Source organism: Sorex fumeus, unplaced genomic scaffold (genome assembly GCF_029834395.1).
Source record: "Sorex fumeus unplaced genomic scaffold, SorFum_2.1 ptg000128l, whole genome shotgun sequence".
Taxonomy (NCBI): Eukaryota; Metazoa; Chordata; class Mammalia; order Eulipotyphla; family Soricidae; genus Sorex; species Sorex fumeus.
This window is the reverse complement of record NW_026606185.1, coordinates 2,020,445-2,047,829: the sequence shown is the minus strand read 5'-3', so window position 1 is coordinate 2,047,829 and position 27,385 is coordinate 2,020,445. Positions and strand designations below refer to the sequence as shown.

The following is a 27,385-nucleotide window of genomic DNA, read 5'->3' as shown; positions in this document are numbered from 1 at the left end:
ACCAGCAGTCAAGTCGTCAGTGCTGAGAGTGGCGCACACGTGTATGTGTGTGGTAGTGCTGAGAGCACATGCGTGTGTGTTGTGTGTGTGTGTGTGTGTGTGTGTGTGTGCGCGGGACACTCCCTGCCCAATGACCAACTCGGTACTGCAGTGCTGAGAGTCGTGTGCGTGTACGTGTGTGTGTGCACGCGTGTGAGAGACACTCCCTGCCCAGTGCAGTGCTGCTGGGGAGACACGGTAAGGGAGGAGTGGGGAGCAGTGGCCCTCACCTCGGCCGCCCCGTCCTGGCCGCGGTCTTTCCTCTGCTTGGGTGCGAAGGAAGGGTCGGGGGCGGCCGCCGGCTGCACGATGTCAGCGGGGAAGAGTCCGGAGCGGCCACTCAGGGAACCAAACTGCCAACCTGCAAGGCAGTCAGGGGTCTCCCCTTCACCTGACACCCCCCGCTGCCCCCCCCAGGCCGCCCCCAGTGCCGTCCCCGTACCTGGCTCCTGAGGGGCTGCCGGCGACAGCTTGATGAGGTCCCCGCGCTGGAAGCTGAGCAGGCTGTGGTCGTCGGTGATGTAGCTCCTCAGGGCCACCACGTAGCCAGAGTCCTGGGGCACAGCAGAGGGGAGGATCCCACGCAGCCCCCCCACGTCCCCCGGGGCCAGGGAGCCAGCCCAGCCGGGCACTCACCTTCCTCAGCTCTGCCAGGAACAGGTCGAGCATGGCCTTGATGGCATCTGCCCAGGCAGTGTGCAGCACCAGCTGCTCGCCCCTCAGCGACAGTTCCAAGGCGGTGCCTGAGCGGCTCTCCACGGCCAGCACCTCCGCAAAGCTGGGGGCGGCAGGGGGGAGGGGAGGGTGGGTGCTCAAGAGGGGCAAGGGAGAGCGCGGTGGGGGTCAGGGTGAGCGCCCGCGTGGGCCCACCTGAAGGAGCAGAGGGTCTTCAGCTGCTCCGGCTGGAAGCTGGTGCCTCGGGCTGCCTTGAGTAGCCGCAGGCCTCGGTGGGACACGGCCAGCAGCTGCACGTCACTGCCACTCTCCCCCTGCGGGCCAGCGGGGTGGTCACCATGGCCCCGCCCCACGCTTCACACCTTCCACCTCGGGACCACCCAGCCTGGCACTGACCGCGACAGGAAAGATGCGGGAGAAGTAATTGGCCCAGTTGTCCCGTGCGGCCACCACAATGCGCTTCTTAACGTTGTCGTCGGCACTGTGCAGCGAGTCCAGGCCCATGTCCAGGTCCCCTGCAGATGGAAGCAGCCTGGCTGTCCCGAGGTCCCTTGCCACAACCCCAGAGTCAGGCCCCCCACCCTTGGGCCCCCCTGGGGCCCGCGATACCCAGTAGCTCTTTCATCCGGCGCCGCTCATTCTGGGATATTCGAGTGCAGGACTCGGCAAAGGTGTCCCGAATGATCTGGGGGCGAAGCAGGGGGCAGACCCCTCAGAGACAATGCTGCGAGAGGGGGCTCCGTGCCCAGCATCTCCCTGCCCTCCCCACCTGCACACTGTCCCCACCCACCTCTGGGGTTCAGAAGCTGCAGCTCTCCCAGAAATGGAGGAACTAACGGGGGAGAGCCATCGGGGAGCTGCCAGAGGTGGCACAGGACCAGATGCCTGCTCTGAGCCCTGTGTGCATGGCATTTCTCAGGGCCACTCGGGACCAGGATGCAGCTACACCATCTCCCTGGCACACACTCTACTTTTTATGCCCTCCCAAGGATGCCAACCCACCGCCCCTGGGCCGATGGGACTGGCAGGGCCCCATGAAGGCTGGTGGGCCCGTGGCCTCACCTGCTCACACAGGAGTCGGAGGTAGGAGGGGTGACTGAAGTTCTCCCGGGGATAGAAGAGCTGGACAGGGCAGGAGTGAGAGTAAGCAGGAGCAGCGCCCTCTGCCCCAGGCCCCCTGTCCTCCCCCATCCCTCCTCCGCCCGGTGCCCACCTCCTTGCGCAGGAACAGCCTCCAGCCCGGGTTGGCGTAGGAAAAGCACACGCTGCCTGAGGGCGCGTGCAGCTGCGTCGAGACGCCCCTGTCCTGCATGGGCTCTGTCATGCCTGCAGGGGGCGCCCGGCAGGCGAGAGGCTGAGAGCCTGGCAGGTCCTCCCCAGCCCCCGGCCCGTCCCTTCTGCTCCCCTCCCCCACCATTAAGTTCTCCATGGGGATGTGAGGGCCAGTTCCTTGGCCAGATGAACCCCATGGGTGGCGTGCCTGGCCGGGTCGGGGCAGGAGCACAGAAGCTGCAAAAGTTCAGAGCCCAAAGGCTGCTGGAAACCCTGGCCCGGGTTCCGGGGACGAGGATACGAGACCACACCCCTTACCCTGACACGCCCATTGTATGACCGCCCCTCATCCTGGGGCACGCCCGCCACAGGGCACGCCCCTTACCCCCAGAGTGAGACCTAGGAGCGGCTCTGGTCTCAGGTGGAGGCGGTGGAGCCAGCGAGGGTCTTGGTGATGGCGGCGGGGACGGCGGTGGCACGGGGGGCTTGGTCTGGCCGAACAGCTGCTGCAGGGGCCCCTGTTTCTCCTTGATGGAGCTGGAGAGCCCCGCCTTTTGGGGTTTCTGAGCTACGGGGGGCGCGGGGTCCTTCCTGGGGCTGGCGAACAGTGGCTGGGGGAGCACCGAGAGGGCACGTTGAGCCTCACCGAGGAGCGAGGTCAAGTTCAGCCCGAGTCCGGGGAGAGCGGGAACGGGCCTCACCGAAGGGGACGGCTGGGCACCGTTGATGCCCAGCTTGGCCAGCGCCTCGTCCTTGGGGTCGCTTTTCTTCAGGAAGAGATTCACGGGCTTCCTGGCGGAGAAGAGGCCCGGGGTCAGGGCGGCCCGTCCGGCGCAGCGGGCCCCGCGCGCCCCCCGGCCGGGGCCCACCTGGTCGGCTGCACGGGCGTGGGCACAGGGGCCGGGCGGCTCTGGTACATGCGGATCAGGTTCCCGATCTCCCTGCTGGGCTGCGGCCGAGGCTCCGGCTCTGAGCTGGCCCGCACCACATCCCTGCGCGGGGCCTCCACAGGCGGTGGAGCTCTGGCCTGCGGCTTCTTGGCCACGGGCGGTGGGGCAGCCACCGGCGCTGGGGCAGCCACGGGCGGCGGGGCAGCCACAGGCGCAGCCAGGGGCCTGTGTCCACTGTCGGTTTCGTCACCCGCTTTCGGCTCCTGCGTGTCCCTCGGAGGCGGCAGCCACACTCTGGTCGGGCGCTTCCGGACAGTCTTGGCTGGCCCCTGCCCTGTGAGAGCCCGAGGCCTGGTTTTTTGGTAGGGCATTTTACCTTGCACGTGGCCGACCCGGGTTTGATTCTTTCGCCCCTCTGGGAGATCCCAGCAAGCTACCAAGAGTGTCCCGCCCGCATAGCAGAGCCTGGCAAGCTTCCCCGTGGCGTATTCAATATGCCAAACACAGTAACAAGTCTCACAATGGAGACATTACCTGTGCCCGCTCAAGCAAATGGATGAATGAGAGGACAGTGCTACAAATTTTTTGGGGGGTGGGGGGTCACACCCTGCAATGTTCAACACTGGCTCTGTGCTCAGGAATCACTCCTGGCAGGGGTGGGGGACCCTACAGGCCAGAGAGCAAACTCTGGTCAGCACCCCTGCTCGGGTCCCTGCTCCAGAATCTGCTTCCTGAGCCTGAGCGGTGCCCTCCTGCCCAGACCCTCACCGATCTTCTGGAAATATGCCCGTTTCTCCTGGAAGCTCCTGGTACTCTCTGTTCCATCGTCCAACTCTGGTGGCCACTCATCCTGTGACGAGAGGGACATATGAAAACAGAGGCTCAAGGGCTGGAATCCAGCAGCTTCAGGTCCAGGTTCAACCCTGAGTCCTGCCCGGTGTGGGCCCTGAGCACTGCCCAGTACCAAAACCAAAAAGGAAACAAAACAGACAAAACAACAAAGGCTCAGCCTGCTGTCCCGGGACCCCCTCAGGGCCAGACACTCCCCCCCATCAGCCGCCCCCCTCCCCTCACCCCTCCACATCAGCCCCGCGCCCACCGGCTCCAGCTCCTGGCCCTGGTCCTGTGGGGGACCCGGCTGCCTCCTGGCCGGCTGCTGCTGCCACTGCTCCCGGGACATGCTCAGGGCCGAGGCCGCCACCTGCTGGGCCTGCACAGCAAGATGCGCGTGAGGGTGGCCCCGCCGGCCCCCACCCCGACCCACAGTCCCAGGGCGCTGCCCCCACCATAATCATCGCTTGCTGGTTGATGAAGTTCTGCTGCTGGAGCCACAGCTCCTGCGGGTTCATGCTCGGAAACGGAGCTTGCGGCAGCGGCGGCATCATCACTGCAACAGGGGGTGCTGGCAAGGTTGGTGGGGGAGGCCTTGACCCCCCACACACATACACCCAGCACCCGGCTAGCCCTGCCTCACCTGGCATCATAGGTGCAGGTACCATGGGGGGCTGGTACCCCGGCATCTGCATCATCCCCGGATACACTGAGGAAACAGGGTCTTCGGGGTCAGCCCCATCCCGACGCCTCCCTCCAGCCTCACTCCCTTCCCTTCCCGGTGCGAGGGTGAAGGGCCCACACTCACACATGCCCTGCTGCATGGGCCCAACGCCACCCCCTCCCTTCATGCGGCTGCTCAGGGCCAGGCTCTGCTCCAGGTCCTGCAGGGGCAAAGGAGACAGGCTGGAGCCAGGGGGGCGGGGGGGCATGGGGGGCAGCCGGGCTGGGGTGCAGGACTCACACTGGGGCTCTCGGAGAGGACGGGATTGAAGAGGTGGTCCACGAAGTTGTCCAGGGTTCCCGGGGCCTGAGACCTGGCTGCAGGGACATGGGAGGTCAGTGATCCGGGCCTTCCTGCCCACTGCCCAGCCCACCGTCTGCGCAGGGCCCGAGGTCACCCTCACCTGAGGTGTTGCCAAGCAGTGTCGGGGCAGGGCCTGGGGGAGGGTCGGGGAACAGGGAGGGGGCCTGGAAGCCAGGGGCGGGGGGGATATCCTCGACTCTGCAGGAGAAAGAGGCCCAGCTCAGGAAGTCCCCGGACTGCATGGAGAAGCTGTTTTCAGGGTCCCCAGAGGAGGGAGAGGGCACGGGAAGAGGGCCACCCCCCAGAGTTCCCAGGAGAGGGACCGGAGTTGGGAGGGCCAAAAGTGTCCGCGGCCACCTACAGGCCCCGGGGGGTGATGGGGTAGCTGCGGGGGGTCGAGGGGTCCCCCAAGTCTTCAGTTTGGCCGATGAGATCCAGCACGAAGTCACAGCCCAGCAGATCCTGCCAGGAGTCCCCGGAGTGCAGTGACACGGACCAGCCACGTGGGGGCACCTCCAGACCCCTGCGAGGGACAGAGGTGGTGACCACCTAAAGGCTCGAGGACCCAAGCGGGGTGGGGGGGGGGGGCGGGATGCTACAGAGGGTCCTGACTCTGGACAGGCAGGAGCCCAGGTTTCACCGTGCTGGTTTCAAAGGCTCCGCGCACAGCCCTCCTCCCTCCCCCCTCAGACAAGCACATGGCCATTGACCCAGGTTTTTGTTGCGGGTCTGTCTGGATATTTTGGTCTCTGGGCCACGGCCGGCAGTTCTCAGGACTCACTCCTGGCTCTGTGCTCAGGGGTCACTCCTGGCAGGGCTCAGGGGACCCTATGCAGTGCTTGGGATCAAACCCATGCAAAGCCAGCACCCTCCTGGCTCTAGTATGGCTCCGGCCCCTGCCGGCCCAGAGAGGATCAAGGAGAAGCCTCCAGGTGCGCCACAGTGCCAGCTTGGACTGGCCACTTGCCCCCACCGTGCTCCCCCGCCCTGCCTCCAGGTGGGGCTGCTGAGCTGGGGGGACAGGAACCTGCCCCCCCTTACTGTGCTTGCAGGATGCGTCCAGCCAGCTCCTCCCCAGTGGTCCAGGACTCCACTTCCGCTGAGTAGCAGCGCTCTGTTGCGGGTGGGAGGGAGGCCGGGGGTGGGGGCATTCAGGTCATGGGGAAGAGTTCCAAAGCAGGAGAGAGGGGTGACAGGGAGGGGGCGGGGACACTGGGATTCGAGCAGGACGAGGGGGAGGGAGGGTGCAGGAAGAGTGAGGACTCACCATTGAAAGTGGAGACGTCCAGTGCCATGCGGCCCCGCCGCCACCCTGCCGTCCACTCCAGCTGGGTGGGGGCATGGGCCCGAGCCACCCCAGGGGTCACCTGTGCCTGCTCCAGCGCCCCCAGCAGCTTGTGCTGGCACAGGGCAGCCATGCCCTGGGGTGCCTGGTCGGACACGAACCTGCAGGCAGAGTGAGGAGGGGGTGGGGAGGTGGTCAGCTCGGCCCAGGGACGCCTCCTGGGGCCCCCCTGGACCCCCCGCCCCCACCGGCCAGGGCCTTACTTGAGCAGCGGCTTCTGCAGGGCGGGCAGCGGGGGGAAGGCACTGAGCAGGGTGGCCATGAGGGCCCAGCCGCGCTGGCTCTGCTGCCCGTCGGGGTTCTGCCAGAGCTGGGCCACCAGCTGGCTGAAGAGCTCATCCCGCAGCCGGGGTTGCCGCTGGCCCTGCTGCACCAGGTACGTGCCCAGGGTCTGCTCCTGCCAGGGGGCCAGCGAGCTGTCCTTCAGGAGCCACAGCAGCTGCCGACAGAGGCGCGTGAGGGCAGGGCCGGAGCTGCCCCGGGGCCCAAGACGACCCTGGCCCCTCCTGAGGGTCACTCACCACTTTGTTGATGTCCAGCACTTTCTGGGGGTTCTCCCCAGCCAGCCGGGTCAGTGGCTTGGTCAGCAGCTGCCCGGGACTGGGCAGGGCTGGATCCTGCAAAGAAGGAGGGGATGGAGGCTGAAGAGCGAGACCGAGAGAGGGGACAGGCAGGAGAAACAGCCTTCAGCCTGCGCAGAGGGCCAGAGCCCTGGCCAGTGCCAGAAGCTCTTCCTGGGTCTGTCCTGGCACCGGCACTGGCACCGCTTGGTGACAAAACAAACAACAAAGACCCCCCACACACACACCTCCCCAAGCATCTGGATCGCTCCTTGGGCTCACAAGACAGTACCTGGGCTGAGCCGGAGCCTCCATGTTAGGGGACTCGGGCAGCGCCTCCTGCCAGTGGGACTGGGTGCCCCGCTCTGCAAGTCTGTTCCTGCACGAACCCCGGCTGGCCACACGCAGGGCAGTGCCTGCCCTGCTGTCCAGTGCCCTCCCCACTGTCCAGAGCCCTCCCTGCTGTTAGCCCGTGGACATTTTCCTGTTGTTCCTCCTCTTCATGAGGCACCCAGGGCAGCCCTGACCATAGGTGTGGTCCTGGGTGTGGCCCCGTGATCCAAGCAAAGTGGCCCTGCAAAGCTGTCACCTGGCCTCGGGATGGTCCCCGGGGAGCTTGGGGAGAGTGCGGGGCAGGAGGGCGTTTACCTGAAAGCCGGTGGAGACAAAGCTGGAGAAGGGGAAACTGTCAATGTCAGGCGGGAGCGCCAGGCTGGGCCTGACGGGCACTTCCGGGGGCAGAGACTCCTTGATGCTCTCGGTCAAGGCCTGCTGACGGCCTGGGGACAGCACAGAAGCTCCCAGGGGGGGCCCGGCCCCACCCCCACCCCTCCTCGCCTGCCCCCAGGGAGCGGGACCCCTGGGACAGACCCACCCACGGCCCAGCGCCACATCAGACAGGACAACACTGGGGGCATGGGCTGACAGCTCAGAGAACCGTGCTGGGAGCACCAGCAGGGCGACCCCAGAACCAGAGAGAGAAAGAGACTACCTTCTGCGATCTTCAGCATGACAGCCAGCTCGGCCGGGAGCTCCGCGCGCTGCAGCTCCTGCGGGAGGACCAGTCGCCCAAGTAGAGGGGCACGGGGGACCCCCACTCCCACCCGGGGGTATCAGCCTGCCCTTGGGGCACCCATCCCCCCCCCGCCTCCGTGTGGGTCCCAGGGTCCAGCCCACCTACCATGATAGACGCTGTGTCGGGGCCCTCGCTGCGGTGCTGGCCACGCCCGTAACCACACTTCGGGGGTCAGAGGGGACGCGCCTCTGCCTCCAGGGACTCTCCCCTCGGTGCCCGCTGCCCCGCCCACCCACCTCCTCTAGAGCAGACCCTGTGGGGGTCCACGCTGCAGAGCCCTCAGCAGCCTCCAGCCGAGCGCGGCCCTGTCGGTCTGCCTGGGTGCCGGGAAGTGGGCATGAATGGTCAGCACCGAGGGCAAAGTCCGGGCAGGGAGGGGCCAAGAAGGGGCAGCGTGTGAGCCCCGACCTTTGAGCTGCTTTATGGGCCCCAAATCGGAATCATTGGGCGGAGAAGGGGGTCGGGGCGGGCCGGAGGGGACCCGGGGCGGGGGCAGTGCAGGATGGAAGGGTCCAGGACTCCCGGAAGTCCAGGCCGCCGGCCCTGCCCGCAGAGCCAGAGCCTGAGGCTGCGAGCGGGGACCAAGAGAACCGGGCGGGGACCCATGGGGGGGGGGGGTGGCTGGTCTTCCCACCGTCCACCCCTCGCACCTGCAGCCTTTGGCGTGTCCAGAGCAGTGGCCGGACCACCAGGAGCACTGCGGTCAGCTGGGCCAGCGCTGCACGCCGCTGCATGTAGCGCTTCCTGGAGACCCGGGAAGGGGTGGGGGTGTGAGGAGGCCACGGCGGGGTCGCAGCCCCCGCCACGACGCGGGGCCCAGCGAGAGGGCTCGGGGGCTGCAGTGTGCGCCAGGCACGCGCATTCCCTCGGCCCGTCCCCCAGCCCAGGGCAGCGGGTGTGATTCCTCCGAAACAAACCAAGCTATAAGTCCAGAGAACACTGGGAATGCGCATCACGTCGGACCCCAGAGAACCTCATTAAAAAATTCTTGAGGGGCTAGAGGGATCCTGAGGGGGAGGCGCTGGCCTTGCGCGCAGCCGACCCGGGTTCAGTCCCTGGCACCCCAAGAGGGGCAAAGTCCTTAAAACACAAAACCCTGCAACTTTCTTTTCCTGAAGATAAGTGGAGAAGGTCATTGATTGATTTGCATTATAAAGTCAATATTTGCTCACTCTCTCTCCTCTGAGTTGAGAGAAATTATCTTAACTCAAAAATAATCACTTTGAATAGGCAGATTTTAATAAACTCAGAGGCAGAAACTGCCATGGGGGAGGGGAGGAGTCAGAGAGTATATCAGGGGCCACAGCTGGGAGAAAAATCAACTTTCCTTCCTGCACCCAAGAATTTGTTCCAGGGGCTGGAGCGACAGCACAGCAGGGAGGCCTTTGCCTTGCATCCGGCCAATCCAGATTTGATCCCTGGCATTCCATATGGTCCCCCGAGCACCAACAAGGGTAATTCCTGAGTTCAGAGCCAGGAGTAATCTCTGTGCATCACCCGGTGTGACCAAAAAAGCTCCAACTATTGGCTGTTTTTTGTTTTTCCTTTTTTTTTTTTTTTTTTTTGCTTTTTGGGTCACACCCAGTGATGCTCAGGGATTACTCCTGGCTCTGCACTCAGGAATTACTCTTGGCAGTGCTCGGGGGACCATATGGGATGCTGGGAATCAAACCCGGGTCGGCCGCATGCAAGGCAAATGCCCTACCCGCTGTGCTATCGCTCCAGCACCTGGCCGTTTCTTTTAGAGGGGCAGGTTTGAGTCACATCTGGCGGTGCTCAGGGCTCACTCCTGACTGCTCAGACACCACCCCTGGCGGGCTCAGGGGCCGTATGGGATGCTGGGGATCAAACCTAAGTTGGCGATGTTCGAGGCAATCACCTTAGCCGCTGGATGGTTTCTTGGCCTCTGCAAATCCTATTTTGGATAAACGTCTGATGTCCAGACACAACCCACAGAGCTCGGCAGCAAAGACCCTGACCCCACTCAAAAGCAGGTAGAGAAACAAGCTCTATGGCCCCGGGCGGAGACCAGGCCAGGACCGCAGAGGCACCTTACATGCCCCCGAGCCCTCCAGAATGGGCACCCGCTTGCTCTGCTCACGTCTCAGTGGGTGCAGTCCCCGGCACCTCACACGATCCCCGAGCCCGCCAGGAATGATCCCTGAGTGCAGAGCCGGGAGGAAGCCCTGAGCACAGCTGGGTAGACCCCTCCAAACAAAAACAAAAATCACTTCACAGAGGGATCAGAGCGCTAATGCAGGGGGGTCGGCCACTTGCCTTACACGCGCTGACCTGGGTTCACCCCGCAGCCTGCCCAGGAGTGCTCCCTGAGCACAACCAGGAGTGAACCCTGGGCACAGCTGGGTGGGGTGCCCTCCCACCAACAAACAAACAAAAAAACAAGAAGTAAAATTCTGTTTGTGCTTTTTGTGGTGCCAGGGATTGAACCGGGGCCTTATGCACGCACAGGCAAGTGGATCTAACCGTAAGCAACATCCCTGGCGGGAAATGAAGTGCTCAGGCCAGAGACCGTGGTGGTGGGTGTGGCCCCCAAAACAAAAGAAAAAGTAATTCTGACCTATGCTGTGGCTGAACCTGAAAGCAACAGCCTCAGCCAGACGTGAGGAATGACGACAAGAGAGCCGAACGCCCGCGGCCAGGCTGCAGGGGACCCTTGCCACCCCCCAGCCCACAGCAGTCCCTCCACCGCCAGCGGCAGCCAAGAGTGGACCCCGAGTACAGCCAGTAGTGGTTCCCCCCACCCCCAGAATAAAAGGTGCTGAAACAGTAGGACGGGAGGTAAGGTGCTTGCTTTGCTTGTAGCCGGTCTGGGTTCAATCCTGGGTCCCGGTAATGGGGCCTGAGCCCGCCCGGGGTGGTTTCTAATGCAGAGCCAGGAGTCAGCCCTAGCACTGCTGGGTGTGACCCCAAACTCAGAAATAAGAAGGACTACTGTAGGAGGTGACTTACAAGAACTCTTTGGAAGAGGCAAATTCACAGAGGAAGGAAGTAGATGGAGAAAATGGGTGGGGGAGAGTGGTTACGGGGGAGGGGGGGCAGCCCTGTCCCCTTCAATGACACTGTCTTTTTGTTGTAGTTTTTGGGTCATGCGGTGATGCGCAGGGCTGACTCCTGGCTCTGCTCTCAGGAATCACTCCTGGTGGTGCCCAGGGGCCATATGGGATGCCAGGATCGAACCTAGGTTAGCCACATGCAAGGTAAGTGCCCTGCTAGCTGTGCTACCACTCTGGCCTCTCTATTAAATTCTTTTGGTGGTGACACTCAATAGTGCTTGGGGGCCATCCCCTCTAGGGGACAGTCCTTGCACTGTTCCTCCCAAAGAAAGTGCCAGCAAGGCGGTCAAGGCACGACTGACTTCCTGCCAGCACTGTGACTGGCCCCCACCCCCGCCATCTGCTTTTTGCATCTATGGTGCCGGGGTGGGGATCTGTGTCCAGGCCTGCGCAGGCCAGGCCTGTGCGCTCCCTCTATGCCTCAGCCCCTGCTTCAAGGCCCTGCCCACAGCCAGTGGGGGACAGGAGAGGCCCTGAGGGGCAGGGGCTCGGCTAGCTTGCTGTGGGGGCACACGGTCCAGGAATGACTACACACGGGAGGCCCCCACCCCAGGGGTCCCCCGGGCTCTCCCTGCCCCACACACCTGGCCTGGAGCCCGCGGACACGTGCCTGCACGCGGGGCAGCAGGCGGAGGCGCTGGTGGGACAGACAGGCGCGGAGGCCGCGGCGCAGGGCCAGTAGGGTCTGGGTGCGGCGCTGGGCGCGGAGCTGCTCCAGCCGCTGCCAGGCCGACTCCTGCAGCAGCACCTGTGGGCAGAGGTGCAAACACGGCAGGGGCATCCGTTTCCTGCTGGGTCTCAGCCTCCTCCTCCTGCCAGCCACAGGCTGATCCTCAGGGTGACCCCACCCCGGCCACCCCGGATGCAAACCTGTGTCTGCCCGTGTGTCCACCAGTGCACGCACACACATGCATATATGCACACACACATGCATATACAAACACATACACACATGCACATGTGTGTACACATATGCAAATGCACACACATATGTGCACATGCATATACACACATGCACACATATGTGTGTACACACATGCATGCGTGGATAAGTACACCCGCACATGTGTACACATTCACACACATGCATACATACCTGCACACACACGCACATAGGTGCGCACACACGCGTGCACTCATAAAGGTAAAGGTAAAGGCCCTCCCGTTGATCGTCGATTTGCTCGAGCGGGCCCAGTAACGTCTCCATTGGAGACTTTGTTGTTACTGTGTCTGGCATATCGAATACTCTCGGTAGCTTGCCGGGCTCTCCGAGAGGGGCGGAGGAATCGAACTCGAGTCGGCCATGTTGGCCGCTTGTAAGGCGGACGCCCTACCCGCTGTGCTATCGCTCCAGCCCACATGCATACATACACATGCATACATACCTGCACACACACGCACATAGGTGCGCACACACGCGTGCACTCATAAACACACACATATGCACACATGCATGCACATACATATACACACGCACACACATGCACATATACACACATAGGCGCAAGCACATGCACACACACATACCTGGGTGGTTCCGAGGTGGTAGACGGGGGACTCAGCCCCTAGCACCTGGCTCAGGATGGCGCTGCATCTCTCCCGATCCGAGGGGTCCCCCTGCAGGTGCGTCCCCAGGGCCTGGAACCTGCCCCCCAGGAGAGCTGAGGTTTGGGCGAGCTCACGAGCTTTGGTGTCAGAAGCTGAGGTGGGTCGGGGACCAGGAGGGCAGGGGGCAGCGGGGAGGGAGGTGGCACCCTGGGTTCTGGAAAGTGGGTCCCCAGCCAGCAATCCCGGGGTCCTCGTCTCCCCCCAGCCTCCACACCTGGCCAGGAAGTCCCGGAAGGGCCTGCGCACAGGGAGGGTGGTACCACGGCTGCACACCATCTCCAGGACGCCCGCCTGGCGCAGCTGTTCCGCCACATGTCCCACGTCAAAGACGCCTGGCAGCTGTGGCCAGGGACAGGCTGAGCCGGGCACAAGGAGCAGGGAGGGGTCTCCGGGAGGGGGGCGCTCACCCTCCTGGGGTTGGGCTGGACGCACTGGATGACGAAGACTCGGCTCCTGGCAGGAAGGACTGGTCACTAGGCACAGAGCAGCTCACCCCGTCCCCTCTGGTTCTGGGGGGGTGGATACCCACCTGCCCAGCTGGGCCAGGAGGTCCCCCAAGGCGCGCTGGAAGCTGGAGGCCAGCGTGGCTCGGCCTTGTCCTCCACAGGCCTGGAACAAGCTGCCCACCAGCTGGGTACGAGAGGGGTGGCCACTGCCCTGCTGCCCGGCACCACTGCCCGCCTCACTCCCCGCTGCCCACCTCACTCCCCACTGCCCAACTGCCCCCATGCCCTGCTGCCTAGGTGGGCCAGCCCAGGATCCAATGTGCCAGCCCTTGGGCACATTCATACCCTCCAGGACGGGGGGGGGGGGGAACCCGGCGGGGGCTGCGGGGCACCTGAAGCTGGCTCTGGGCCAGCATGTCCACCACGTCCGGAGCAATGCTGTCCCGGTTTCTGCTTAGAAACTTGTGAACCTGCAAGTCAGTGGGGGTTGGGCGCATGGGGCACATCTCTCTGCCGCTCCCCCCAGGTTCAGAGAAGACCGTGAAGGTGAATCTTACCTCCCCCCAGAGATGAGCAGAGAAACAGCCAGAAACTCAGCGGAGGTTTCAGGCTGCAAGCTTGGCCAAGACTCAGGCCCACAGTACTATCCTTGCATGTGTGAAGCCCTGCGCTCAAACTCCAATGAGGAGGAAGAGCAGGAGGAGGAAGAGGGAGGAGGAGGAAGAGGAGGAGGGGAGGAGGAGGACAAAGAGGAGGGGGAGAAAGAGGAGGAGGGAGAGTAGGAGGGGAGGAGGAGGAGGAGGAGGAAGCGGCAGTTTTAGTTTTAGTTTTGTTTCCGGGCCCTGCCGGACAGTGCTCAGGGCTCACTCCTGTTGAGGTCCAGGGAACTGTACGTGATGCTGGTGACTGAAGCAGAGTCGGCTACATGCAAGGTGAGTCCCCACCCTGCTGTACTGTCGCTTGGCCCCTGTGTTCCCCCTCTGAAGCTTATTTCCACACCCAGAGGTGCCCAGGAGCTGTTCCTGGCAGTGCTGAGAGGACCATCTCCAAGGGATCAAACCCAGGATTCCCCCATGCTCCGGTCCTTTCCGCCACCTCCAGGCTCCTGTTTTACTGTTGTGACTCTTAATAGTTCTCCCTTTTTTTCTTGTTGCCCCAAGGGCCTCTTCCAGGAAGTCTTCCCTGACTTGCCCCCACCTCACACTGGTTCCAGGCCTGGCATATTCCGTGCTGTCACCTTTGGCCCCTGCGAGGAGGCTCTCAGGCAGATTCCCACCATCTTACAGATGGGGCGAGAAGGCAACGGGGCCTGAGCGCTGCCCTGTGAGGCGGAGGCTCCTGAGGCCAGCAAGGATGGACCGTCAGGCAAGATCCCACGGGTTGAGCTCGGACTGGGGAGGGCCTGAGGGGCCTGTGCCACCGGCTCTCCACGCTCTCTTACCTGGTAGGTGACAGCCCCGGCTGCGTGGCGCACAGTGAAGGCAGGCAGAGGCCGTGTGGGCTTGCCGTAGCAGCGGTGCTGCCCGTGGCGATAGTGGCACTCCTGCAGGAACGTGTGGTCTGTGGCCTGGCGGGGGGCAGGACCCCTCAGCCCCGGTGCCTGGCCTTGGGCCCTCCCCGAGCTGCAGGCACTATACACTGGGTGGGGGTGGGGGTGGGGCGCGGAATCTAGGTGGCTCCACTCCCCCTCCTCTCAGCAGGAAGGGTCCTGATTCCTGAGCCCATCAGAGACAGCCCCGCCCAGCAAGCGGGGAAATCTCTGCGAGAAGGACTCCAGGGCCGCACACACACCACCGGGCCCTCGGGCGGTCTGTGGGGTCACACGGGAGAAAAACACGGGGACTGGGGTAGCGCAACAGGCTGCAGCTTTGCACTGGGGGGCCTGGGTTGGATTCTGGGCCCTGCAGGGCGTGGCCCCAAGCAAACACACTTTCACACACGTATACACGCATTCACACGCACGCACATACTCATTCACACATGCATGCACACCCAAACACACGTTCACACACACGCACCCACACATGCTCATTCACACATGCATGCACACGCAAACACACGTTCACATGCTTGGACACATACTCATTCACACATGCATGCACATGCAAATGCATGTTCACACGCATGCACACACATGCACATACTCATCCACACATGCATGCACATGCAAACACATGTTCACATGCATGCACACATTCACACATGCATGCATATGCAAACACACACGTTCACACACATGCACGCACACACACACATATGCTCACAAACATACACAAACACACGCACGTCATTCCCAACCAGAAGCAATTCGTCTACACCGCACCCCCCGCGGACCTGCCAGAGCACAGCATGTTTTCCCTCAGGCATGTCCTCTGCGTCACTAAACACAATTTCAAAATAGGGCTTGGCTGGCAGCCCAGCAATTGGGGCTCTGCAGCCCAGAGTCCGGGTTCAATTCCCAGCACCCTGCAGTGATCCCTGAGCACCATATGGTGTGACCCAAACCTCTTCCCCAGGACCACAATCAGAGCTGCCGGACCACAATCATTTCAGGATGAACACCCCGCTTGGCCAGCAAGGGCAGAGAAGAGGGAAGGAAGCCGGGTCACCCGCAGGCCGGGGCAGAGTAATCAGTCTCTGAGTGCCCAGGCTGGAGCTGCAGGGTGGCAGGAGGACGCCGCTGGCACACAGGCACCACAGACGGTCCCCAGAGCCCTGCCCGGCAGGAAGGATCCCGAGCACAGGGCTGGGAGGAAGCCTGGGGCTCCACCAGGTGTGGCCCCCAAACAAAAACACAAACAACAAAAAAGTCTACAGAGTGTGGCCCAAAGCCCAAAAAGGGAAAAAGAAAAGTTCGCGAAAGCCCCAACTTTTGTTTCTGTTGGTTTGCTTGGCCAGGAGCTGGGCCACTCCTGGCAGGGCTCAGCGCGGACTCCTGGCGGGGCTCAGGGGGCCACAGGCAATGCCAGGGATCAAATTGGGGTTGGCTGCGAGCAAAGCAAGTGCCTGACCCGCAGCACTCAAACCCCCGCCCCAAGGCCAACATCTGGACACTGAACAGCATCCGGTTAAATAATCACCAGGTCAAAGAGGAAATCAAAGAAGGAACTTAAAACGATTTCTCAGAATGACTGAGAATGAAGAATGATGACAGGAGGTAACAGAGCCAGTGGGGCAGTGCCAAAGCCACACCAAGAAGGATCTTCACAGAACGGCACACGCCAGGGGACCAGGAAGTCCAAGGGACAACGACCTCACAGCTGAAGACACTGAGGCCAGCATGACGGGACAGTGACAGGACAGTGGGCAGGAGCTTGCCGTGCACACAGCCAACCCAGGCTCAATCCATAGCACCCTGGACGGTCCCCTGGAGGCTGCCAGGAGTGATCCCTGAGTGCAGAGCCCGTGGCCTAAGACAAAAGCCAAACCAACCAAAGAAAATATTCACAAATGAATTCCAAGGCAAGGAGAGGAAGAAAATAATACAACTGAGAACAGAAATCAATGACAGAGAAATCAGTACAAGTCAATGAAACAAAGGCTTCGCATTTTCAAAAGAATTAATAAGACTGATAGACATTAGCTAGACTCATGAGGAGAGAAAGGAAAAAGAGAAAACCTGAAGAAATATTATCAGAGAGGAAAGGGGAGAAATTTCAACAGATACCTGGCCTTTACCTGGGAGGGGGGATAAATAAATAAGGGGGCTGGCACGATAGTACAGTGGGGAGGGCGTTTGCCTTGACTTTGCTGTGGTTGACCCGGGTTCGATTCCCAGCATCCCATGTGGTCCCTCGAGCACCCTCAGGAGTAATTCCTAAGTGCAGAGTCAGGAGTAACCCCTGAGCATCACCAGGTGTGACTCAAAAATAAATAAACAAGACCCTCAGCGGTTCCTCTGCAGGTCTGTGCCAGTAGGCAGGAGCAATGGAAAGCAACGGGTCCCTGATGAGGGTCCCAGGATGGCCCAGAGAAAGCAGGAAGCCCCAAGCCTCCGATCACAAAGAAGGAAAGCAAGAGGGTCATGGGAAGATGCCCCCAAGAGCAATAGTACAGGGGCTGGAGTGACAGCACAGTGGGCAGGGAATTTGCCTTCCACCCGGCCAACTCAGATTCGATTCCCAGCATCCCATATGGTCCCCCGAGCACTGCCAGGAGTAATTCCTGAGTGCAGTGCCAGGAGTGACCCCTGTGCATCACTGGGTGTGACCCAAAAAGAAAAAAAAAAGATGTCCCCAAGAGCAAAGGTCCAGGCCAGATGAGATCACCGGTGAATCCTCCCAAGCCGTCACTGAGAGGCCCAAAGCCCTTCCAAAGACATGGGGGAAAGGCAGGAACCCTTCCTTAGGGCTCTGTGACACCGATGTCACCCGGGTGCAGACGGCAGGGGCTGCAGACAGTACACAGCAGGAAGGCCCAGCACCGCGTCTCATCCCGCCAGGAGTGCCCCCTGAGCACGGAGCTGGGAGTGTGCTCTGAGTACCAGCAGTGTGACCCGCCCAGCAGAGCAGCAGCTGTGGTCAATACTGTCAGTGGAATACTATGCAACTGTCAGAAAAGACGAAATCTCAGTTTGTTGTCGCCGGGATGGAGCTGGAGGGTGTCATGTTAAGGGGGAAAAAGTACAAATGGGGGGGGGGGCAGAGCAACAATACAGCGTGGAGAGGGCGTCTGCCTTGTACTCGGCTGACCCGGATTCGATTCCCAGCATCCCACAGGGTCCCCCGAGCACTGCCAGGAGTAATTCCTGCGCGCAGAGCCAGGAATAACCCCTGAGCACTGCTGGGTGTGACCCAAAAAGGAAAAATAAAAAGTCCCGGTGGGAAGGGCAAAGACCGGTGAGCTCACTCACCTGGAATTGAGACAGACGAGGAAACAGACGGTATCGACCAGGACAGCCTGTGGCCTCTGACTACCATGGTCAGATTACAGAGACGTAAGACCGAGAAGGGGAGGAGGGGAGCCTTAGTGAAGGTGCTGGTACTTTGTACATCAGAACCATAAAAGCTAATACCACTGGACCATTTTACCAGAGACTGTGACTAAAAAGTGTGTCTGGGGATAGAGTGCAGAGGTCACCTGCTGGGCTGGCACGGGCTCACCCGACTGAACCCCAACCCCAGAAGCCCAGTCCCAAATGGGCCCTGCCCACCACCAGCCCTGGAGTCACACCTGTGTGGTGCTATACAGACGTGAGCCTGCGACCTCCCTGCGGGTGCGGAGGGGAAGGACTGGGCCCGATACACAGTCATTCATTCATTCCCACTCATTCATTCATTCATTCACTTGCTCACGCTCACCTGTCTACTCATCCTTTGCTCACTTGTTCACTCACTGCTCATTGACTCACTCCCTGACTCACTCCCTCCTTCCAGACATGGCAGGCCCTTGGGGAGCGGGCACCAACGTTGCCTCCTGACGGGGCCCAGTTGCCAATGAGCCCACGCCGGTCACCGGGCTGTGGGTGGGCAGGGGGAGTGAAGTCTCTGGCTGTTAGGCCAGTGGGGGCCAGCAGTCGTGGGCTTCTGTGAGGGGGGGCCCCTCTGGGCAACCGGGCTGCTGCACTCAAGGAGGCTCAGGGAGGCCGAGTTGCAGGGTGTGACACCGCAGACCCCCTGGGCCCCCCAATGCCCTGCCCACAACCAGTCCCTGGCTCTCACCTGGGCCAGCCGGGTCTGGGCATCCAGGATGTCCAGGAGGCTGTGGGGCTGGCCGGCCAGGAGGCCCAGGCACGACTCCTGGGGTGGTGGGGGGCAGGGCGCCCAGGGCAGCTGCTCACGCACACACTCCTCCTGCAGACAGCCTCATTAGCCTCGGCCTCCTCACCCCTGTTCCCCTCCACAGAGGAGCCGCTGGGGGGCTCCGGGCCCCCGTGGGCAGGCCCGGTCTCTCCCCGTACTCAGGGCGCGTCCCTACCTCCTCTTGCGCCCGCAGCATCTGCCTGGTGAAGAGCTGCAGCCGCTCACTGGCCAGGTTGTTGCAAAGCTGCTCCAGGCCATTCACGCGCAGGGCCTGGGGGGCACGGCCGGTGAGGGTCTCACCTCCCAGGACTGGGGTGGTAGCCCAGAGGCCTCAGCCCTCCTGGGGTCTGCTGGATGCTCTAGCGAGGACCCAGCTGACCAGATCCCAGAATCCCCCATCCTCAAGGCTGGGCTCCAGCTGCCACCTCCAAGAAGCCTTCCAGCATTCCTCCTGCTGTGTCTGCAGCCCCTCCCAGTCCAGCACTGTCCTCACACACCCCGCAGCGCCCCACAGCAGGCGCTGGGTGGAGGGTGGGACCCGCATGAGATACGTGCATGAGTGTGTGCGTGCACAGAGGCCGTACAGAGCAGCAGGCCAGAGCCGGGCCCTGCATGGAACCCCCACCCCAGGGGTGCAGAACCTTCTGGAAAGAGATCATGAAAAGCCTAAGAGCTCAACATTGGGCTACCGAGTCCTCAGGGCTAAGCTCTGTCACGGGTTATCTGCCCCTTTTCCTGTGTTCTGGAGGCCATGGCTGTGGTGATCGGGGTGACTCCTAGCTCGGTGCTCAGGGGACTGAACACACACCCCAGCGTACAAAGCGCCAGTCCTGCGTGCCGTCTCCTGGCCCCCTGCAGCCCACTGGAGCCCCCTGGCCAGCGAGGTCGACTCTACTCTGATCCAGCTGGGATCAGAGACACGAGGGTGTCTCCCAGGGTCACACAGCAGCTGAGTGGCAGGACCTGCACTCAGAGGAAGCGGGAGGACACCCCGCCCAGGTGCCAGCGACGGAGGTGCGGGCCCCCTGCAGCCCACCCGGAAGTGGCAGGGTCCCCTGAAACCCATGAGGGGTGACCTCGAAGCCATAAACATCCACAACAGCGACCGTGACCGTGTCCGTGGTGCCCGCGTTGGTGGGCGGTGCCAGCCGCGCGTTGGTTCTCTGCAGGAGCCAGGAGAACAGCCGCGAGTACAGGGCCATGGCCAGGGCGTCCCTATGGACGGGCGGGCACTGTGAGTCACGTGCCGGCCACTGCCGAGGGGGGGGCCCCGCCCAGCAGCACCTGGCGTCCAGGGCACTTTCCACGGGCAGGGGGCGGGAGGCCCGGCCGTAGGGCGTGTCCTGGAGGGAGAGGAGGCTGGGGTACACACAGGTCCTCCCCAAGGTGGCCCCCCTCCCCCGGGGCGCCCTGGGCTCACCGCGGCCTTCCTGGTGACCGCGTCCTCCAGGCGCTCGGGCGGCACCTGCAGCAGGCCGGCTGCCGTGTGGATCTCGGCCCAGCTGGACACGAACGCCACTTCCTGCGACTCCCGCTGGACAGAGGAGGAGGAGGGACATGCAGGGCGCTGCTGGGGTCCCCAGAGAGCCGCAGAGAGAGGGGGCAGCTGTGACGCCTGGGGCAAGTGCCCTCCCCGCTGTGCGGTTGCTCGGAACCCATCAGTGGGTCCATGATCAAGGCGACAACCCCTGAGGAGTGTGAGGAGCCGGCTGAGAGAGGACAGCAGGCAGGGTGCCAGCCTCACACGCGGTTGACCCGGGTTCAATCCCCGGCATCTCGTAGGGTTTCCCGAGCACTGCTAGGAGTAATTCCTGAGTGCAGAGCCAGGCGTAACCCCTGAGCATCACTAGGTGTGGTCCAAAAAGCCAAAGGAAAAAAATGAAAGAAAGAGTGCAGGATGCACTCTACTAGGTCAGGCTTTGGCAGCCGTGAGGATGCAGGCCTCTGCTTTCCCATCTGTCAAATGGGCCTTCGCAGGCCACGGGGACTCTGAGCACAGCCTCGGCACTGTCACGGGGAGGCCCAGCCCACACCCTCCTCGGCCCTGGGCCCACCTCTGAGGAGGAGAAGCAGATGTTTCCCAGGTGCAGGATGGCGGCCAGCACGGCCCAGACTGTGCTCAGCTCCTCAGGGTTCACGCCCAGCGCCTGCAGCGCCCGCACCAGCCCCACGAAGTCCTGGGCATCCCTCTTGCCCTCCAGCCAGCATGCCCGACCCTGCACACGGTAGTGGGGTGAGAGGCCGGGTCCAGCTGGGCCTGCATCCACGGTGGCAGGCGCCCAGCACCTACCTGGTTGAGGTAGTGATAGGTCTCCGGACCCTGCAGGGACAGTTCCTCCCGGGTCACCGGGTCCAGCCCTGCCAGCACTTCATAGAAGACGTGGAAATTCCTCTCAGCCTGGGCCTGGGGGAAGGAGGGGCCGAGGGGAGCAGGGACCCGGCCTGGCCTTGTCAGGGGCAAGAGCAAGGCCTACAGGGTGTGTGTGTGTGTGGGGGGGGGAGAATGAGGCTTTGGGGCTGGGGCTACTCCCGTCCCCACAGCGGCAGCAGGGCAGGGCTGACCTGGAAGGCCACTCTGGAGGTCTCCAGCAGGTAGTGTGACACAGATGCCCCTACAACAGCCCTCCTGTAGGCACAGGAAATCGGGGAGCCCTGGGGCGCAGGGACCCAGAGTCCCTGTCCCCAAGAAGGCACCCCTGGGCAGCCTCGGGTTCCCACCAGGTGGTTATCCGGGAGCCCCCGCAACCCCAACCCAGCCCGTCACGCACTGTTGTAGGCAGAGGCGAAAGGCCTGGCCGAAGCGGCTGGAGTTGGCATTAAGGACCGTTTTGGCATGGCCAAAGCTGTTGAGAATCGGCAACACATGGGCCAGCTGTTAGGGGAGGGGGACATCAGGATCTGGTGGGCTCCGGGGGGTCGCCACACCGCAGCTCCTGAATGTGCCTGCAGAGCCAGCAGGGCCTGGGCTCCCCTGACCATGGCCTCCTCTTGGCCCGAGGAGCAGGACGCTGTGCCACCACCCCTCACCTGGCACCCTGGGTCCCTTGGACACTCCTGCTGCAGGCTGCTCAGGAACCCCACCAGCTTGCTGGCAGCTTCCGTCTTTCCGGAGCCGCTGTGCCCACTGCAGGGGGTAGAGGGGGGCACCGGGATGGAGCCCAGGAAGCGGGCGGTGCTCACCCGGAAGTGAAACCAACCGGAAATGGGCAGTCCCAGGGACACACACCAAGGCCTCATCCCAGGGCACAAGTGGTGGCCTCAGCCCTTCCTGGGCCCACATCTCCCTGCCTCCTGGTGGGCATCACTCACCCGAGCAAGACGCACACATCCTGCCCGGTGTCCTGTGCCAGGCTGTAGGCAGAGGCCGCGACGCCAAAGATGTGTCTGTGGGCAAAGTGGGGGCTGAGCAGGTGGCCAGGAGCATCCAGGCCCGCCCTCCTTGGAGCGGGAGATGGGGCCCGCAGGCCTGGAACCTCAGTCGTGCTGCGGTCACTTACGGGGCCGGGTTGGGGGCCTTTCCGGGGCGGTAGCTGGCCAGGACTTCAGACGAGAAGAGAGACAGGGGCCGTAGGGGGTTCAAAGCCAGCAGGAGGGGTCCCCCAAAGGTCTGGGGGAGAAAGTGAAGGTGCTTGTCAGAACTTGGCGGAAAACAATACAAAGATTAATTTAAAAAAAAAAACATAAAATGAAGACGGGAGCAAAAGTACAGTGGGGAGGGCCAGGCCTTGTATATGGCTGAGCCATAGACTCCTGGGTTCCTGCACCCTGAACCCCACCCGGTCCCTGAGGGGAGGGGTTCAGGGTCAAACCCTGAGCATTGCTGTGTGTGCACCCTCCCCCCCAAAAAACCCATAAAATGCAAAAGAAAGATAAGGAAACAAAAATAACTTCCAAAACTAATGGACACCAACCCCCCAAGAGATGAAATTGTGAGAAAGAGGACAAACACTGAGACAAAAAAGAGAAAACTGAAAATAAAGAGAAAACAAAAGAGAAACACAGTTTAGAGATCTGAGAGGCAGAGCAGCAGGTAGGGCCTCTGCCTTGTATGTGGCTGACCATGGTTCCATGCCCGGCACCCATATGGTTCCCTGAGCACACCAGGAGTGATCCCTGAGCACAGAGCCAGGAGTAAGCCCTGAGCACTGCCGGGTGTGGCCCCAAACAGCCCTCCCCCCAAAAAAAAGAAAGAGAAGAAAAAAATGTAATGGACATACAAGAAGGGGAGTAAATAAACACGAGAAGGGGAAGAGTAGAGATGGGGCATATGCACTGGGCAGGTCCCCCAGGAAAGTCAGAGGCAGAGGCCAGGAGTGTGGGAGGAGTCCCCAAGGGAGAGGCCCCCAGGGGCTCCTTACGTAGATCCGGCCCAGGTGGAACCGCTTCTTGAGGCACAGCAGCACGGAGCTGTCGCACACGGGCCTGCGGGGACACGGTGGGTGAGCGCGCCCCCCTGCCGGCCGCCCGGCCCCCCGGGGGTGCGGGTCCCCGCTCACTGCAGCCGGGCCAGGTCGTCGGTGTCCTCCAGGCCGTCGGCGAGACTTATGCGGGGGTCGGGCCCGAGGCTGCGCTCCAGGTCCCGCTCCAGCGCCTCCTCGGCCTCGTCCTCCGGCTCCCAGCGGGGACCCGGGCGCCCCCTCCGCCGCTGGCGGGTCTCCAGGGCCAAGCGGGGCAGCAGCGCGTCGGGGTCCAGCGCCGGGTCCTCGCGGGGGTCCGCGCCATCCGCCCAGTGCACCGGGGTCGCCCCCACCACGGGCTCGCGCCCCGCTTCGCTGCCGGAGCCGCTGGCGTCCAGCGGGGACTCGTCGGGGCACGGTGGGGCCACCCCTTCTTCTCCTGCCCCGCTTCTCTCCTGGTCCCCTGAAGACCCCGCACCGGTCCCCTCCCCCGCGGGTGCGTTTGGGAACGGCCCCTCCGTGCACCTCGGCTTGCTCGACGCCCTCCCCGCCCCCTGGACGCTGGGGAACACCGCCGCGAACTTGGGATCCGGCGTGCGCTCGGCGCCGTCGGGGACCGGGCTCTGGGCGGCCTGCGAAGAGCTCGGGCCGCAGACAGGGGTTTCCCGCGGCCGCGCCCCCAGCCCCGCCAGGCCAGCCAGGCGCAACGCCAGACGCCGCCGCGGCCCAGCCCCGAGGCCCCGCCCCCCGACCAGAGGGCCCACCTCCCTGCCTGAGGCCCCGCCCCCGCCCCGCTCTAGGGCCCTCCCCGCGCCTGCCTTCGGCCCCGCCCCCAGGCCAGCGACCCCGCCCCCGTCCTGATCTCGGCCCCGCCCCGAGTCCGCCCCCGGACTCGCCCCCATGTCAGCGGCTCCGCCCCTGTCCTGCTCTAGGCCCTCCCCGGAGCCTGCCCGAAGCCCCGCCCCCATATCAGAGACCCCGCCCCCGTCCTGCTCTCGGCTCCGCCCCGAGCCTGCCCGAGGCCCCGCCCCCAGGTCAGCGGCCCCGCCTCCGTTCTGCTCTCGGTTCCACCCCATGCCCGCCCACGGCCCTGGCCCCTTGCCAGAGGCTCCGCTCTCGTCCTGCTTAACTCCTAACCGAGTCGCTGCCCCTAGACCCGGGGCCCCGCCTATGTCCTGCTCGAGGCCCCGCCCGGCACCTACTTGAAGCCCCGCCCCCAGACCAGAGGCCCCGCCCCGATCCTGATCGAAGCCCCGCCCCGGCCCTGCCCTCGGCCCCGCCCCGCCCCCGCCGCCCGCGGGCCTCGCGAGCTGCCGCAGCAGCCACCGCAGGAGGCCCAGAGCGCGGGCTACGCGCACCAGCCGCTCCTTGAGGCCCGTGCGCCGGGGACACGAGGTCTGGGGAGCCGGGCCCAACGGGGGCCTCGCGCGGAGCCTGCGGAGCGCCACGAGGGCGGCCAGCGGCGCGGGGCCACCCTGCTGGCCGTCCCCTGCCGCCTCCGCTTGGCACTCGGCAGCTGCCACCTGCACCACCCCCACCGCCTCTCCCACCTGGCGGCGCCCTGCCCGGGCGACCGGGACCTCGGCGTCTCCCGCCCGGGCTCCCCGCGACTTCGCGTCCCATTGCGCCCCGTTCTCGCTCATGCCCTGGCTCGACCCCACGTCCCCGGAGGCGGCCACGTCGGCCTCGGCTTCTCGGCCAGGCCCGGGCCCCTCTGGACTCGAGTCCGCGTCTGCACCCTGGGTCACGCGCTGGGGCCCGGACGGCGCTGTCCGGCCGCCGCCGCCCAGCCGTGCTCCCGGTTCTAACGCCGACTCAGGCCGGGTTTCGGAATCCCCCGCGCCGGCGTCTGTTTGCCCGGACCCGCCGCCGCGCCCTCCCCGCTCCCGGGCCCGGCGGGCTTCGCTGTCCGCGCAGGAGCAGCCCGCGTCCCGGCCCGACGACGTGTCCTCGTCCAGGCTGCGCCGGGGTTCGCGGCGGCCGCGCGGGCCGGAGGGGCCCCGGTCTTTCCCTCTCCGCCGTGGGCGCTCGCGCCCTCTTGTCCGCCCTTCGCGGGGTTCGCCCTCCTCCAGGCGCGCCCCCTGGCGCTCTCCAGGCTCCGCGCTCGCCCTGGACCCGCCGCTCCGGCGCCGGGCGCTGCCACTTCCCTGCGGGGCGTTGGGCAGAGGGGAGCAGCCGCCGCTCCCGCTCCCCTCTGCCGGGGGCTTCCTGCGACTCTCAGGGGTCTCTGGGCCCCCAGCCGGGCCCGGCTCCGAGCTGGATCCGCGCGCGCGGGCCTTCCGTCGCCCCTGGGGGTGTTGTCCGCGAGGCGCGCGGTCTGCGCTGGCCGAGCTGGACTCGGGCTCCCGGGAGGGGGGCCTCCGGGGTCGCTCTGGACGCTGCACCGCTTTGGCCTTGCGCCGGCCCATGCTGGACTCTGGAGAAGAGGGGCTCAGCGCGCCCCTGCCCGCCTCTGGCAGCCCTAGCACTAGTTCTGCTGTGCCCGGGGTGCCCCCAGGAAGGCATCAATAATGCAGATGCGTTGGGTCCTGACCCCCAGGCAACAAAGGAGCCAGGCAGCCAGGGAAAGAGGAGCCGGCCCCAGTAGGCATAGGTGGTGGGCAGGGCAACAGGGCACCAAGCCTCACCGTTCCTGGTAGGGCAGGCAGTGCCAGGGCTGAACTGATCCTGGGTGCTGGGGGTGGGGGGGTGCAGTCTTCTAGAACCATCCCCAGGGCTGTCCTGGGTATAGTATGTAGAGAACCTAGGGCAGGACTGACCCCTGGACCCACCTGAAGGCCTCTGGGACATTTTGGGGAGTAGGCTCAGGAGTTCCCAAGGAGGTAGCAGCTGGGGCCTGAGCTCCCCATCAGGAATCCTGAGTCTGCTGACCACTGACTCAGGTCTGTCCTAACCAGTAGCACCTCCAACCCCCCCTAGAGCCACACCAGGCCAGGGAACATTCCAGATGGGCTCTCTGCTTGGGAGGCATGCCCACAGTCCATCAGCAGCTCCTCTGTGTACCCCTGGAGCTGGCTGCAGACCCTGGTGGAAGGCCCGCCAAGGACTGTACTGACCCATTCACTGACAGAGGTCTGCTTTGCGCTGTGGGCTGCCCAGGCTTCTTGCCCAGTTTGCCAAGAAGGAAGCAGTGGTGTACCTAGCCGGTCACATCTGTCACTGTGCAACTCAGGAAACGGGCAGTTCTCGCATAGAACCTAGGTCAGCTGCCTCCAAGTGCCATACCCATTGTACTATCCAGTCCATTTTAAAAACCGCGTCTGTACTGCTTATCTTCTGCAAGACAGTGGCAGAGTTCCTGCCTTGCGTACTCTGGGCCTTGAGTTTGATCCCTGGCACCATCAGCACTAGCCCAGCTGCGACACTCCCCCCACCCCAGAGACACGGGAAAACAATCTAAGTGCCAGAGAATAGGCCGGGAGCTGTATTCTCACCACACCACCATCCTGCTCAGTTCTAGGAGGAAACCTTTTTGTTTTGGGGTCACACCTGGCGATGCTCAGGGGTTCCTCCTGGCAGTGCTCGGAGGACCATATAAGGTACCGGGAATCCACCTGGTTGGCTATGTGCAAGGCAAGTGCCTTACCCACTATGTTATCAATCTCTCAGGCCCCTCTAAAATGGAACTTCGGGGGCTGGGGATTTAAGTTAAGGTCCTTCCACCACGTGGCAGAGCTCAGAGGGGTGTGTGCAGACCCCCCTGTCCCTGGCACAGGCCACTCCCTGCCTCAGGGGCCTCCTTCTGAGCACGCTTCCCGCCCACCCACTCTGCTCCCCACTAGGCCATGTCCCCATGGCCTCTGGCTGCTGGGCAGCTCCTGCCGCTGCATCCCCTGCATCCGGGCTAGGCTGGCTGGCTTTCAGCCAGCTCTCCAGGCTCGGTTCTCAGGACCTTGCATTGGCTCCTCTGCAGACCCTTGTCAGAATGGGGAGCCCTGGGGGGCCCCGGATGCGCTGGGACCGCGCTGTCACCCTGGCAGAGTAAGTGCTCCACTAAGACAGGAGGGGGCTCCTGGGGTTCAGTCCACATCCCTCCCCCTCATGGCCACAGAGGTCCCAAGGGGGAGTCTCGAAAAGGGAGGAGGAGGGGAAGGAGGGAAGCAGAGGAGAGGGGGAGGAGGAGGGAAAGAGGGAGAGGGAGGAGGAGGGAGTAGAAGAGTGGGGAAGGGCAGCATGGCCTTGGAACTGTCTTGGGAGTGACTAGCTGCGCTCCCCAGCTTGACTTGGGCAGGGTGCTCGGGCATTGTGCACCGAGAGCCCAAGGTTCCACCCCAGCACCTCTTGGGTGGCCTGGGCACAGCTGCGGGGTCCCAGCCCGGGCGTGACTCTGGAGAGGTGGCACCGTGGGCCAGCACCAGGTCAGGAAGGAGTGAGCCAGCAGAGGTAATAAGGTATTTATTAAAAA

The 27,385-nt window shown here is 63.6% G+C and overlaps 1 protein-coding gene across 1 annotated transcript in view; it reads right to left on the bottom strand.

The window, feature by feature from the left end:
• The window catches only part of MYO15B (myosin XVB), a 28,666-nt gene extending 3,278 nt beyond the window's left edge, over nucleotides 1–25,388 (bottom strand). The window contains exons 1-49 of the mRNA XM_056138410.1: nucleotides 24,283–25,388; nucleotides 23,080–23,748; nucleotides 22,942–23,005; nucleotides 22,081–22,190; nucleotides 21,894–21,967; nucleotides 21,611–21,723; nucleotides 21,352–21,455; nucleotides 21,146–21,209; nucleotides 20,874–20,987; nucleotides 20,638–20,799; nucleotides 20,004–20,117; nucleotides 19,868–19,926; nucleotides 19,660–19,798; nucleotides 18,759–18,854; nucleotides 18,503–18,634; nucleotides 14,284–14,409; nucleotides 13,235–13,312; nucleotides 12,926–13,026; nucleotides 12,804–12,849; nucleotides 12,611–12,735; nucleotides 12,316–12,433; nucleotides 11,373–11,536; nucleotides 8,365–8,458; nucleotides 7,820–7,876; nucleotides 7,631–7,688; nucleotides 7,288–7,418; nucleotides 6,601–6,696; nucleotides 6,283–6,518; nucleotides 6,002–6,180; nucleotides 5,776–5,848; nucleotides 5,096–5,257; nucleotides 4,852–4,932; nucleotides 4,672–4,780; nucleotides 4,516–4,591; nucleotides 4,356–4,431; nucleotides 4,163–4,301; nucleotides 3,976–4,086; nucleotides 3,645–3,726; nucleotides 2,856–3,054; nucleotides 2,688–2,778; nucleotides 2,372–2,597; nucleotides 1,928–2,040; nucleotides 1,777–1,836; nucleotides 1,324–1,399; nucleotides 1,111–1,229; nucleotides 910–1,028; nucleotides 676–817; nucleotides 482–593; nucleotides 270–400 (exon numbers count right to left, since the gene is read on the bottom strand). Of these exons, the coding sequence (XP_055994385.1) occupies nucleotides 270–400; nucleotides 482–593; nucleotides 676–817; nucleotides 910–1,028; nucleotides 1,111–1,229; nucleotides 1,324–1,399; nucleotides 1,777–1,836; nucleotides 1,928–2,040; nucleotides 2,372–2,597; nucleotides 2,688–2,778; nucleotides 2,856–3,054; nucleotides 3,645–3,726; nucleotides 3,976–4,086; nucleotides 4,163–4,301; nucleotides 4,356–4,431; nucleotides 4,516–4,591; nucleotides 4,672–4,780; nucleotides 4,852–4,932; nucleotides 5,096–5,257; nucleotides 5,776–5,848; nucleotides 6,002–6,180; nucleotides 6,283–6,518; nucleotides 6,601–6,696; nucleotides 7,288–7,418; nucleotides 7,631–7,688; nucleotides 7,820–7,876; nucleotides 8,365–8,458; nucleotides 11,373–11,536; nucleotides 12,316–12,433; nucleotides 12,611–12,735; nucleotides 12,804–12,849; nucleotides 12,926–13,026; nucleotides 13,235–13,312; nucleotides 14,284–14,409; nucleotides 18,503–18,634; nucleotides 18,759–18,854; nucleotides 19,660–19,798; nucleotides 19,868–19,926; nucleotides 20,004–20,117; nucleotides 20,638–20,799; nucleotides 20,874–20,987; nucleotides 21,146–21,209; nucleotides 21,352–21,455; nucleotides 21,611–21,723; nucleotides 21,894–21,967; nucleotides 22,081–22,190; nucleotides 22,942–23,005; nucleotides 23,080–23,748; nucleotides 24,283–25,388 (7,026 nt within the window). The remainder of the gene's footprint in view (nucleotides 1–269; nucleotides 401–481; nucleotides 594–675; nucleotides 818–909; nucleotides 1,029–1,110; nucleotides 1,230–1,323; nucleotides 1,400–1,776; nucleotides 1,837–1,927; nucleotides 2,041–2,371; nucleotides 2,598–2,687; nucleotides 2,779–2,855; nucleotides 3,055–3,644; nucleotides 3,727–3,975; nucleotides 4,087–4,162; nucleotides 4,302–4,355; nucleotides 4,432–4,515; nucleotides 4,592–4,671; nucleotides 4,781–4,851; nucleotides 4,933–5,095; nucleotides 5,258–5,775; nucleotides 5,849–6,001; nucleotides 6,181–6,282; nucleotides 6,519–6,600; nucleotides 6,697–7,287; nucleotides 7,419–7,630; nucleotides 7,689–7,819; nucleotides 7,877–8,364; nucleotides 8,459–11,372; nucleotides 11,537–12,315; nucleotides 12,434–12,610; nucleotides 12,736–12,803; nucleotides 12,850–12,925; nucleotides 13,027–13,234; nucleotides 13,313–14,283; nucleotides 14,410–18,502; nucleotides 18,635–18,758; nucleotides 18,855–19,659; nucleotides 19,799–19,867; nucleotides 19,927–20,003; nucleotides 20,118–20,637; nucleotides 20,800–20,873; nucleotides 20,988–21,145; nucleotides 21,210–21,351; nucleotides 21,456–21,610; nucleotides 21,724–21,893; nucleotides 21,968–22,080; nucleotides 22,191–22,941; nucleotides 23,006–23,079; nucleotides 23,749–24,282) is intronic.
• Nucleotides 25,389–27,385: the final 1,997 nt, after the last annotated feature.